The following is an 11,151-nucleotide window of genomic DNA, read 5'->3' as shown; positions in this document are numbered from 1 at the left end:
CCTATCCGGGATTTGTCGAAGTGTTGGGTGTTGATGGAGCAGATACGGGGATAAGGAGAGGGTTAGGAGTGCATCGCCGATTAAAAAGTAGGTTTTTTCGTCTTTTCTGTGCTTCTCTTGCGGGTTTTCTTGCCGCTGTGGGGGAATTAAGGATAGATGGAGCAAGGGCTTCAATCGGCGCCTTCCGCTTCGGCCTCTGCGGTGGATTTTCCTGCGAAGAAGCTAGCTCGGCAGCTGGATTTTACGGCTTTCTGCGGTGTGTCGGTAGCAGGGTCGGTCTCGGAGCCGCCGCTCCATCAGCCGCTGTCCATGTCCACTATTATGTGAGCCTTACAATTCATTTGGCTGTTTTATGATTACTTGTTTCTTTTCTTTTTTTCTTTTTTTTCTTTTTTATCTTACTGCGTTTTTTTGTCGTTTCGATGTTTTTCCCGGTGGATTGCATGGAAAATACGAGGCTTTTAGCTAATTATGTTTGTCTCGGAGTATTGTTCCTTATATGGATCAGGTTGCTGTATTTTTCCATTTCCTGTTTTCTTGTCATGAGGTGTAAATTAGTATACGATGCCATTTTTTATAGTTAATTACTCTATTCTTCCAGTTTTTCGTCGAGTACTGGACGAACTAAGTGTAAATTCTTTCCCTTTGTGATCAATCTGCTGGCTGCCTCTGTGGAAGAGTGCAAAAACTCAAGTATGTAAGAAAGGGGCTGACTACTTTGTTTGGGTATCTGAATGTTATATTTAGTTCAAGACACTAAGTGAAAAACCTGGACTTATGTTACCATTTAGGCTTCTGCTTGTTTGAGCTTTTTGAAATTTGAATTCATAATCTTTGAAGAATTTTGCTTGAAACTTAGTTTCACGAATTTGTTGGGCTTGGTTAGATCTGTTGCTGTATTAGTGCTTGATGAAAATTTGGCTCTAAATGAGGTGAAAATTCAAATCTAACAAAGTATTTCTTTTTTCAGAAAGCCAGATTCCCCTCGAGCTCGATCACGTCCACCCTTTGATATAAAGGACAATACTCCAAAGAAATTAAAGCAGTGTAATTGCAAACACTCCCGGTGCCTGAAGTTGTAAGTGTTTCGATATGAATTATCCTTGAGAAACGCTACTGCTTTATCTCCATACACATCTTTTTTTGTTATATTGTTTGCTGATCTTAATACTATGCAATTTCTGCCTGACACCAGCATAATTTGCCGACATTTTTTATGGATCCATAAAGTAGTAACTGTGGGCTGATCTATATCATGCTATAATGATCTAGTTTCTAGCATTGCATGGAGGTCTTGGTGCTGTATATGGATGGGCGAGACCCGGCAATGGTCACAAGGATGATTAATCGTTCATTATTTAAGCAAATTTAGTTGTAAAGCTGTACAGATTATTGAAGTTATAGTGCATTATATTGCTTTGTACTTGCTTTTCCATTTCTTTTTTAAAATGAGCAATCTGATGGCAGTTGCTAAGCTTTATTACTATGTGAATCTAATCTGAACCATACACTTTTAAGGTACTGTGAGTGTTTCGCATCTGGTGTTTACTGTGATGGATGTAACTGTACAAACTGTCAAAACAATGTTGAGAATGAAGGTGCTAGGCAGGAAGCTGTTGAGGCTACTCTGGAGCGGAATCCAAATGCCTTCAGGCCAAAGATAGGCAGCAGTCCACATGCCTCTCGAGATATAAGGGTAAGTGTCTGAACTCTTTGAAATAGTAACCAATTAGGGTTGTAGGTTTGATGCCAACTAGAGTTCTTAAGTTAGTTTATGTCTCAGATGGCAACTTTGTTAAAGTTCATCCTGTTATTATTCTTGACTATGCATCGGTTCTGATCTGCTAAGACTCTGAAGTTGTAACATCAACCTATGTTTACCAACTGCTGTGATGATAACTCCTCTACAAGGTAGTTTGTAGTACATAATGACCTCTTTTGATAGAATTAGGAGCTTTTTAAAACCTAACTGAGTCGTCATTCTGTTTGGAGATTGATGGCAGCAGTTTTTTTTTGTTGAACTTGACCTATGATATAAGACTTTCAGATTGCTTTTCCTTCTCTGGTTATGCTGACAAAATATCTGTTTTTACCGAATTAATGAATCAAAATCTAAATATGAGTTGGCTACATGCAGCAGTTGCACCTTATTGTACTAAAATGTTATTCATGAGTCCCATAAGTGAGTGGTTGGCTAAATCTCTCCATGCTTTTCCTTCATGTTTTTGTAAATGTAAAATAAATGTTAATATTTTCATGAAACTTTACATGTCAATGAATCAGGGTATTTTTGTGCCACTATTTGCAAAACAAATTCTTAGATAAAGAAGAATAATTTCCTTTCTTTTGCTTGCTTTGTGCATCTGGTCCTTTTTATATCATATGCATTTGGGAACGGCTCATTACCACTGAAAGACCAGTCCCAGAACTGATGCAAAGACTAAGTTTTAGGAAGACATTAGATGGAATTGAAGAGAATCTAAAATTAAACGCCTTTTGGGAACTTGATTTGTTTGCTGCGTTTTAATTTCTTTTTTGTATTATTTTTCTTTCCACTTCTTCCTCCTTGTAGCTTTTGTGAGTGTTAACATTCACCCAAGTCTTTCCCACTTTGGGGGCTTATTGCTCAACCTTATAAGCTAACAATTTTCCATAACACTTGTCTACGTAGAACTATTCCAACTAACTATAAGCATAGTCTCAGATGGATTCTAAATTAGAAAAATCTTATGCTTATTGTTTGGGAAGAGGTTTTCTGACTTTGGTTAGCCATTTTGGAGTGGAACAGGACCCAACATTAGCATGGTATCACATTTAAAAAAAAAAAACATTAGCATGGTATCAGAGTGGGTATTTTTTTATGTAGGTCTTCTCCCAATGTTGATTAATTGTAGGAGCCATAAAGCGGGTTTGCACGTGAAAGGGGAGTGTTAAGAATAGTCTTACTTTAATTTAGGATAAGAAAAATCCTATATTTACTACTTGGGAAGGGACTGCCTAATTTTGGTTTAGCCATTTTGGGATTTTTGGGATGAACCCAGACTCAATTTTGACAATTTTTCTGTCCATCTTCTACGAAATGTGGAAGTTATAATTAGTTACGTGGTCATCTGTTTTCCTTGACATGGCTTAGTAATTTTCTTGGCCGAATGGCACTTTGCGCTGTACTGACCAATAAAAAAGGGTGTTACAGGTGATGAGTTGACTTGCTGAAGTTTTATTTTATGATAACATGGCTTGGCTAAAATCATTCTTTCGATCTAAATAACTTGGCTCTTAACTAATTCTAGGCAGGCTTATGTACAAATTTGATCTAAGCTTTAAAATTTTATAATTGCAAGAGTTAGAACTTATTTAGGAATTCCCATTAATCTTAATGCTGCTAAAGTTAGGTGTTTCTTTGAGAAAGGGCATAAGTGCTGTCCTACTTGTGGCTAGTACAACTAGCTTAGGATTTAATAGGTCCGTATAAGCCTTGTTAGGATTCACTATGTATCTATTGTTAAATTGGTTTATCCTAGGGTTATTTAATTAACTCAAGCAGTTGCTGATAAATGCCGTTGCTTCCCAACCAGGATCCTACTGGTTGTAAAATATTATTTGTTGAAGATCTTTAATTGTCATTTCGTTGGGACCTTTTTGCCTTTGGCTATCAGTTTTTTACTCTACTTTTTCTTTAAATGTCACTTTGAGTTTCTTATATCTTTGTTTGCAGAATCGCAATTGATTTTTCTAACTAATTTTTGTGTAACTTAATCATAAAATATAATTAAGTTATAAAGTTCTACCAAAATCTATCATCAACCTTCAGTTTATTAAATGGGCTTAGTAGCATTCTTGACAGTGCCAAGAAAAGAAATAGTTTTTACTGATGTATTTCCTTATGTTTCTCTCTGAATTTCTTGTATTCCCTGTTATGTTTCTGGTTATTTGACATTCATATTAACTTGTTGAACAACTCTAGGAGGAAACAGGAGAGTTGCCATTAGTGGGGAAGCACAACAAGGGGTGTCACTGTAAGAAATCAGGGTGCCTCAAAAAATATTGTGAATGCTTCCAGGCCAATATTCTATGCTCTGAAAACTGTAAATGCCAAGACTGCAAGAACTTTGAAGGCAGTGAAGAGAGACGGGCACTTTTCAATCCAGATCATGGACATGCTATTTATGTACATCAGGCTGCTAATGCTGCCATTAGTGGTGCTATAGGAACTTCTGGTTATGCATCTCCTCCTGCTAGCAAGAGGAGGAAAAACCAAGACATTCTGTTTGGCACAGCAGTTAAGGACCCATCGTTACATAGGCTTGCTCAATTCCCTCAGGTATTTGTGGTTTCTGACATATAGGAAGAAATTCTCAACTGTTGTCTTGATGAAATTAATCATTACTAGTTACTAGTGGCTGCAATTGTGATCAGCTTCATTTAAGTGGACCTTTGGAAGCTAGAAATTAGTGAGTTGAGCTTGGTGTGTGTCAGATATCTACAGCTAGTCGTGAGCTTACACTTGATTAAAGAGCTTTTAATCAGCTTGAGCATCACATGCTTGTAAATCTAGCTGTTCCAAGCATGTTTTTGCTCTTACAATGTTGGGACCCATTTCAGGGTCTGAGTCAGTCATAGCAAGTCAGAACAAGCCCAGGTCACCTCAGAATACACATTAAAGTTTCTGTAAAAATATTGAAGATAAGAGAATTTAAACTTATGTATATAATATTTAATACAGCTTTTACCAAATATTTTGGTGATTTACAATAAGAAGCTGTGAATGTATCAGAGGCACACACGCACATGTGCTTATATCGGCTTATTGTGAGAAGTGCATAATAAACTTAATTGGAATATAAGCATAATTCTCTATGATACAAGCATATAAGGTGTCACTAAGTTAGGCAAATCATTTAATATGAGATGAATCAAGAAAATCATATGCTTAAACATGTGTTTCACAACAAATTCTTCTCACACATGCAAATTGGGTCAAACTAGGCAAATCAGCCTTTTCCTTTATCTAGGCAAGTTTGAAGAGTCTGGTCATGTCCTGAATCCTTTTATCTGGATCACTACTTTTGAAAATACACCTTAAAGTTAGATGTTCGGAAATTCCTTGTTTTGTAAATGGTCTTGTTTTAGCAGATTTTGAGGAAGCTTTAATGTCTGGCCTGGAGACTCAGTTTATGATAGGCAAGGTTTTGTAAAAAGCTCATTCATTGTCGCCTCCCAGTATGCATACATTGAGGCTACAATTTTAATCAATCTGCTCCTTCAGCTATCTCTTGGAAAATTCTGGCCCCACCTAAAGTCAAGCATTTCATCTGGTGCACTGCCAGGGACAAGATCCTTACTGTGGACCAATCATGTAAAAGGGGGAATGATGTTAAAGATCAATCCTGTAAGCTTTATGGTGGAGATTCTGAGAATGTAAATCACCTCCTACTCCACTCTCTTCTCCACCTAAGTCTGGAAGGCCTTCATTCTGAAATTTGGCCTCCACCTTTGTCTCCTAGAATCCATCCAAGCCCTTTCTGAACAATCACTGTCTGTCCTGTGGGGTAAAATTGGGAAAAAAAATTGGATGTTGTCCCTTGCAGCTGTAATGTGGAACATTTAGAACGCAAGGAATAAAAGAACATTTGATGGTAAATAAAGAATCATGGAGGGAGTTATTTAAGCAGCCATGCACTGCATCCTCTTTTGAGCAAGTAAATTCCAAGGCACCTTGCGTATCCTTGGTTCTATTATTTTGTACAAACTGGAGAACTGTCATCAATCATGTTGACCATCACATCCCTTCTCTTTATCACCTAGGTAACCACCCCCCCCCCCCCCCCCCCCCTAGAGGGATCTATTAAGCTAAACTCTGAAGGCAGTTCACGGGGCAATGTAGGCTCTGCTTGTAATGTTCTTCTTGTTTAGTTTCCCTCTTTTGGCTGGTTTGACTCCAGGCAGAGTTGAGAGCCCTACTCCAGAGCCTTCGATCATTGTGGATAGATTTACCACCCTCATTGTTGAGGGCTCTGCAGTTGTCATCAATGGGGTTTCAGGGGCCAAGAGCCTACTTTGGAGATTTTTTTATGTATTTGATGAATCAGGGATATTTGTAATGGTCTGCCCATTTCTTGGCATCACCCCTTGGTGCGCCAATATTATGGCAGACACTTTAGCTAGGGAAGAAGTCACTAGGCAATACCTCATCATTGGCACCTCTTTCCCCATTTAGTTTTGCTTTTTGGGTTTTATTATGTCCTTGTTGCTTGTATTTTTACCCCTGTATTTCCTCCCTCGGGAGTTTTATTCTTAATGAATCCTCTCTTTTCATTGTCATTAAAAAAAAAAAAGGTTTGTAAAAAGTTTCTTTACAGTTCGTCAAGTCAGACACTGTGCCTGCCATTCAAAGTTTGCATCCCTAGTTTCCACAAAGCTTGCACCGCCTCCTAACATAGGGACTGAATACAGTGTCATTTTTGCATCATCAATCGATTATCGTTTTCTTCATTATTCTTTGTGGGATGAAATGTTCCCTTACTTTAGATTTTAAAGTTAAAGATACTGTTCCGTCTACTTGTTGGTACATATATAATAATGGTTGAAACAGAAATTCAAAAATAGTAGGAAAATTCTTTAATAGTTGTGAGTAATTTTCTACAAGAAAATTGGTTAACCCTCAAAAGAGGATACTTAGTTTCTTAGTCGATGGATAAGCAATAGATCTTACTTCTAGCAAGTTATTTGCATGTTCATGTGCCCATGAGTTCGTGGTTTCCTGTTTATATTAGGGGAATCATTTGAAAACCACTGCACCCTCGTCTTCCATGAATTCTGTTCCCGTGGCTCGTGCTGCTAATTCTGCTGTGCCAGGATCTTCAAAACCCCCATACAGGTGCTTCATCATTGAAACATCTAACATTCCTTTTCCATTTCCTTTTCAATCTTGATGTTAACATTAATCATTTTTTTTTACTTACAGAATTTTCCTGTACTTGTTTTAAGGTCATTGTTAGTTGATGTGGTAAAACCTCAGAATGTGAAAGAGTTGTGCAGACTTTTGGTGGTAGTAGCAGGAGAAGCTGCTAAGGCAGTTGCAGGTATATTTTTTAATACATTGATGGTTCATCTCCTTTCCACTTTCATATGGCATATACTTTTTCCAGTGCAGTGATTATTTGAAGTACATGAGCTTGACGTTTAAAAGGTGGTAAATGGACTTGGGTTTTAGTCGAGGATGTCAAGTTCAAGCATGCGGTACCGCTAACATGATTTGCTTATGTTGAACTTCAGAAAGTACTGATTACTTGTGAAGGTCTAGAATTTATAGCGGCTGTTTTGAGGGGGAGCTTCATTTAGACACTTCTCTCTATTTGATTTCAAGAAGCAATCCGATGGTGTTTGTTTTTTCTAAATGGTTTATCAGCAATTGACAAATAGAGAGATGGCATAGATATGAAATTAGAAGCATAGAAATATTTCTTAAAGGGTTTTCAATTAGCTAACTGAAGTCTGAATATGTCAGCTGCAACCACTAAATTGCACCCCAAAGAGATTCTCTCCTGTTAAGCTCAACCACTAAACAGCTATGGTACCATGCTATATGGTAAATGCATAAGGAGTTCCACTGAGGGTGAGGTGAAAATGTTGAGGCAGATTTGTGACCCAACTAGGAACGACAAATTAAAGATGAACATAGTGGAGTATAGTTAGGAGTGTTACTAAAGAAAATAGAATTAGAGAATTATTTGAGAAGGTTTCTGCACCAACAGAGACCCATTACAGTTGGGAAGTGTTTTGTGATTCTTGGTTGTGGGAACAGCAAGTTATAGAGGAGTACCAGAATTGGCATGAAAGTGGTGCTGAAAATTTTAGGCAGGCAAACCCAGCGATGGAGTTGGCTAATGCTAAAGCACTGTTGATGCAAATTCATGTAGCCATGCACCAAATAGTTGGGAAAGGGTTCTGACAATGATTGTGATGATCTGATAAATTGCACATATAACCTTTCTCTTAGGGTTTGTCTTGGCAAGGCCCTTCTGTAAGTTGTCGTGGGCCTTCATTGATCGTAATAATCTTATTTTCAGTTCATATACATCATCTAACACTGGCTTCCAAATTCATCTCTTCCATTTCTATTGCAAACTAATTTAATTCTTGTTCCCTCCATGATTGCAATTATATCTTTGGTTGCTTAAAAAGCATAATTGCTTACCTTAGTTTTGTTAACATCCCAATGTAGTTCAAGTTGACTACAAATATGTTTTAGGTACTCCATGAAGTGCTCAGAAATTTTATTATAAAGTGTGACTGATAATAACCTCTTATTGTTTTATTTTATATAAAATCCAGCAAAGAATGGCAATTTTGATAAGCAGCCAGAGAGTGATCTTACAGAAAATCCTCTTCCATGTTCAACTCAAGATGGAGATGTTAGTTCAAAAGAACCAGATGTACGGAATGCAGCTGTTGATGACCAATCATGTGCTAACCAGGTTGATAAGACTAGCACAGACGATTTGAATTCAGATAGCGCTGATTTCCAGAAAGGAAGACCCATGTCCCCTGGAACACTAGCACTAATGTGTCATGAGAAAGATGCAGTGCTTATGGCACAGGCTTCCCCATCTGGTTCCATGAGCAGTGGTCGGGGAATCCTTGTAGGCACTCCATTTGGCCACGGGGTGACAGAGATCTATGCAGAACAGGAGAGATGTATCTTGACAGAGTTCCGAAATTGTCTTCATAAAATCACGACGTGTGGTAAAATAAAAGGTAGGGTGATCAATCTCTTAAATTACTCATTTCAAAGTGTAAAAGGACGTGACTTGCATGCTGGGTCCTTAGTAAAGCTCGTAGAAGCACAGTTCTTTTTAGCCATCATTATGCAATACATTTTATGCATCTGTTTCATGTCAAATGAACAGTTGACTTAGCAGAAATTTGATTGAATTGTTGGGGTTCCATCTCGAGCAGAAATTAGCTCCTGCATGGCTTGTAATAGCATATGACATCAGTGGTCCTGATCATGACATTTCCAAAAAAATGATCCTGGTCATGACTTGCTTTTGTGGCTTCTGCTTTGCAGGAGAGTTGCATTTTAAAGTGTCAATGTCTGGATCTCTTTCTTTTTTTTTTTTTATGATGTCAAAAAATTATCTTTAGTGATCTAATCTTGTGGAATTTCTCATGATGTTGGAAAAAAAAATCTGTGGTCTAATCTTTACTAACTTCTGTACTGGGCAACGTTGAGTTTGATATTGGTTCATCTGAACTGTGCCATTATTAGGAAGAAGACCCAGAATTTGACGGGACAGTCCTTGTAAAGATAAAATCTTAGAAGTAGACCAATACCCTTGTTTACTGTTAATGTGTCGAAACTCGATTAAGTCATGTTTACCTGTTGTCATGTGTTGAAATAGTCATAAACAGATTTATCTACCAGTTGGGATTTTTCAAACTGATAAAACTTTTGGATGGTGGCTCCTCCAGATTGTGACAAAAAAATTACTCTTAATCAGTTATTTTTTTTATTGTTAACTTAAATCTGTGTGATATGACAAAGTAAATAGTGCTATCTGAGAAGTTAATACCTTGATTTGGTTTGATTTATGAGGAGATAGCTAGCTGAAATTGTCTTATCACAAATATCTCCAAAATCATGGGAAACGTATGCTGGTGGTGCTTGATTTCATTGGAGCATGACCAATGAAATCAACAATTTTATCCATGGGTGGGGAAATAGGCCTGCCCTAACTCATGTTAACGGTTTCATTAATGTTGTCCTTTACCTGTTTGCACCATCTACATTCGAGTTTGATGTCTATTTTCCAAATTGTAACTAATAAAACTGTATACAGCTGTGGTTCAGTGGATATTTGATCCTTTTGGAAAAATCTGTGCATTAAGTTTGATGTTGATTAGCTTCAGCTTGAGCAGATTATCTGATTGCTGGTTTTTCATTCGTTTTCTTTTTCTGAAACAGTGACAAATTATTCTTCTCTGACTGCGAAACCTGAATCTGTAAGTCATCCAGAACCTGTTGGTAATGGAATTGCAAGAGATGTAGCTTCAGCTGGACCAGGTTTGACTCTGGCTGGAAATATGGGCAAGACGGCTAATAACAAGAGTCTGCCTCCAAAGGTTGGACACGTGGTGAAGAATGGACAATTGAAACCAAAATCAGAGAATGTTGAAACAGAGAATTAGAATATCATGATCTTGTGTTCATCTATGTAATATTTGGGCTCAGGTCCCATCTTGCAGCCATTGCTGCAATTATAGCGAGTGTAATTCGCTGACCCAATCCAGTCGTGGGCAAAGTGATCTGCGAGTGGATCCAATTTTTTCTTCGCCCTTTCCTCTTCCTTCACCTCTTTCTGATCCATTTATCTTCTTCTCTCTTCTCATAAATTTTGTATTTAAGTCGCTTTTATTCATAAAGCCCCATGAGGCTGTTCATCAATAGAATGTATTCTAGCATATTATCGTCTCTGAAGGATGATTTTGGTGTGGATTGGGTAGGTTTGGAGTGTCACTCTAGTTTATATCCCAAGCCTGAGAGAACCGCTAAATGGAGGCACCATCTCTTCAAAACGCAGGATTTTTCTAAAATGGATTTGGTTTCTTGAAGACATTATAGAAGGTTATCGCTTCTTAAAGTGAAGAACACCATATTAATCTTGAACCCCTTCTAAGAGCCTCAATAGTATTAACGATAATAAAACATCACTAGATGATAGCTCTTTAAGAATTGGGTTGATGCAGCATAACAGCCTGATATACAGGGTAATTGGGTCTCTTTGTACGGATCTTAAGGGCACCAATGAATATGCGCTCATTTTAGAAAGGCTAGAGAAAGATGGCCCTAGCAGGTACTGGTCCATAACCCTCTTCTTACGATGATGACGCATGTTTAACATCATGGTTTTGTGTTTATTGGTAACCAACAAATGACGAAAAGTAATTGTTGATAATCAATACGGCTATTACATGCTTTGCATTATATCCATTAGTTTGAGCACAAATCTGCGCCTGACGGCTTGCGTTCAGATGCAATGGGACCACCGTCACGGAACGACTTAAAAGAAAATTAAAAAGAAAAACAGATTGGCATAAAGAAGGAAAAGCCGAAAGAAAAGTATCAGGCCAAATGGCAAAGGGGAAAAC

General features: G+C 37.8%; 1 protein-coding gene across 1 annotated transcript; it reads left to right on the top strand.

Annotated features, from left to right (window-relative positions):
• Positions 1-63: 63 nt before the first annotated feature.
• Positions 64-10,490, top strand: LOC137946133 (protein tesmin/TSO1-like CXC 5). The gene is made up of 8 exons (XM_068792332.1): positions 64-323; positions 971-1,078; positions 1,519-1,696; positions 3,965-4,321; positions 6,774-6,877; positions 6,988-7,082; positions 8,335-8,757; positions 9,968-10,490. The coding sequence occupies exons 1-8, from the start codon at positions 157-159 to the stop codon at positions 10,189-10,191; spliced, it is 1,656 nt and encodes a 551-aa protein (XP_068648433.1). The 5' UTR covers positions 64-156; the 3' UTR covers positions 10,192-10,490.
• The last annotated feature ends 661 nt before the right edge of the window (positions 10,491-11,151 follow it).

Source organism: Aristolochia californica, unplaced genomic scaffold (genome assembly GCF_029961685.1).
Source record: "Aristolochia californica isolate CCGP_79_NKW_82.1479 unplaced genomic scaffold, dmAriCali1.0.hap1 SCAF_12, whole genome shotgun sequence".
In the NCBI taxonomy this organism is placed as follows: Eukaryota; Viridiplantae; Streptophyta; class Magnoliopsida; order Piperales; family Aristolochiaceae; genus Aristolochia; species Aristolochia californica.
This window is presented reverse-complemented; position numbering and strand designations above follow the sequence as displayed.

Bases quoted from the DNA above. Each gene is read 5' to 3' on its own strand.
- LOC137946133 (XM_068792332.1), top strand. From the start codon at position 157: ATGGAGCAAGGGCTTCAATCGGCGCCTTCCGCTTCGGCCTCTGCGGTG. The intron at 1,697-3,964 runs GTAAGTGTCTGA...GAACAACTCTAG, and splicing joins ATGCCTCTCGAGATATAAGG to GAGGAAACAGGAGAGTTGCC. The intron at 6,878-6,987 runs GTGCTTCATCAT...ACTTGTTTTAAG, and splicing joins TCTTCAAAACCCCCATACAG to GTCATTGTTAGTTGATGTGG.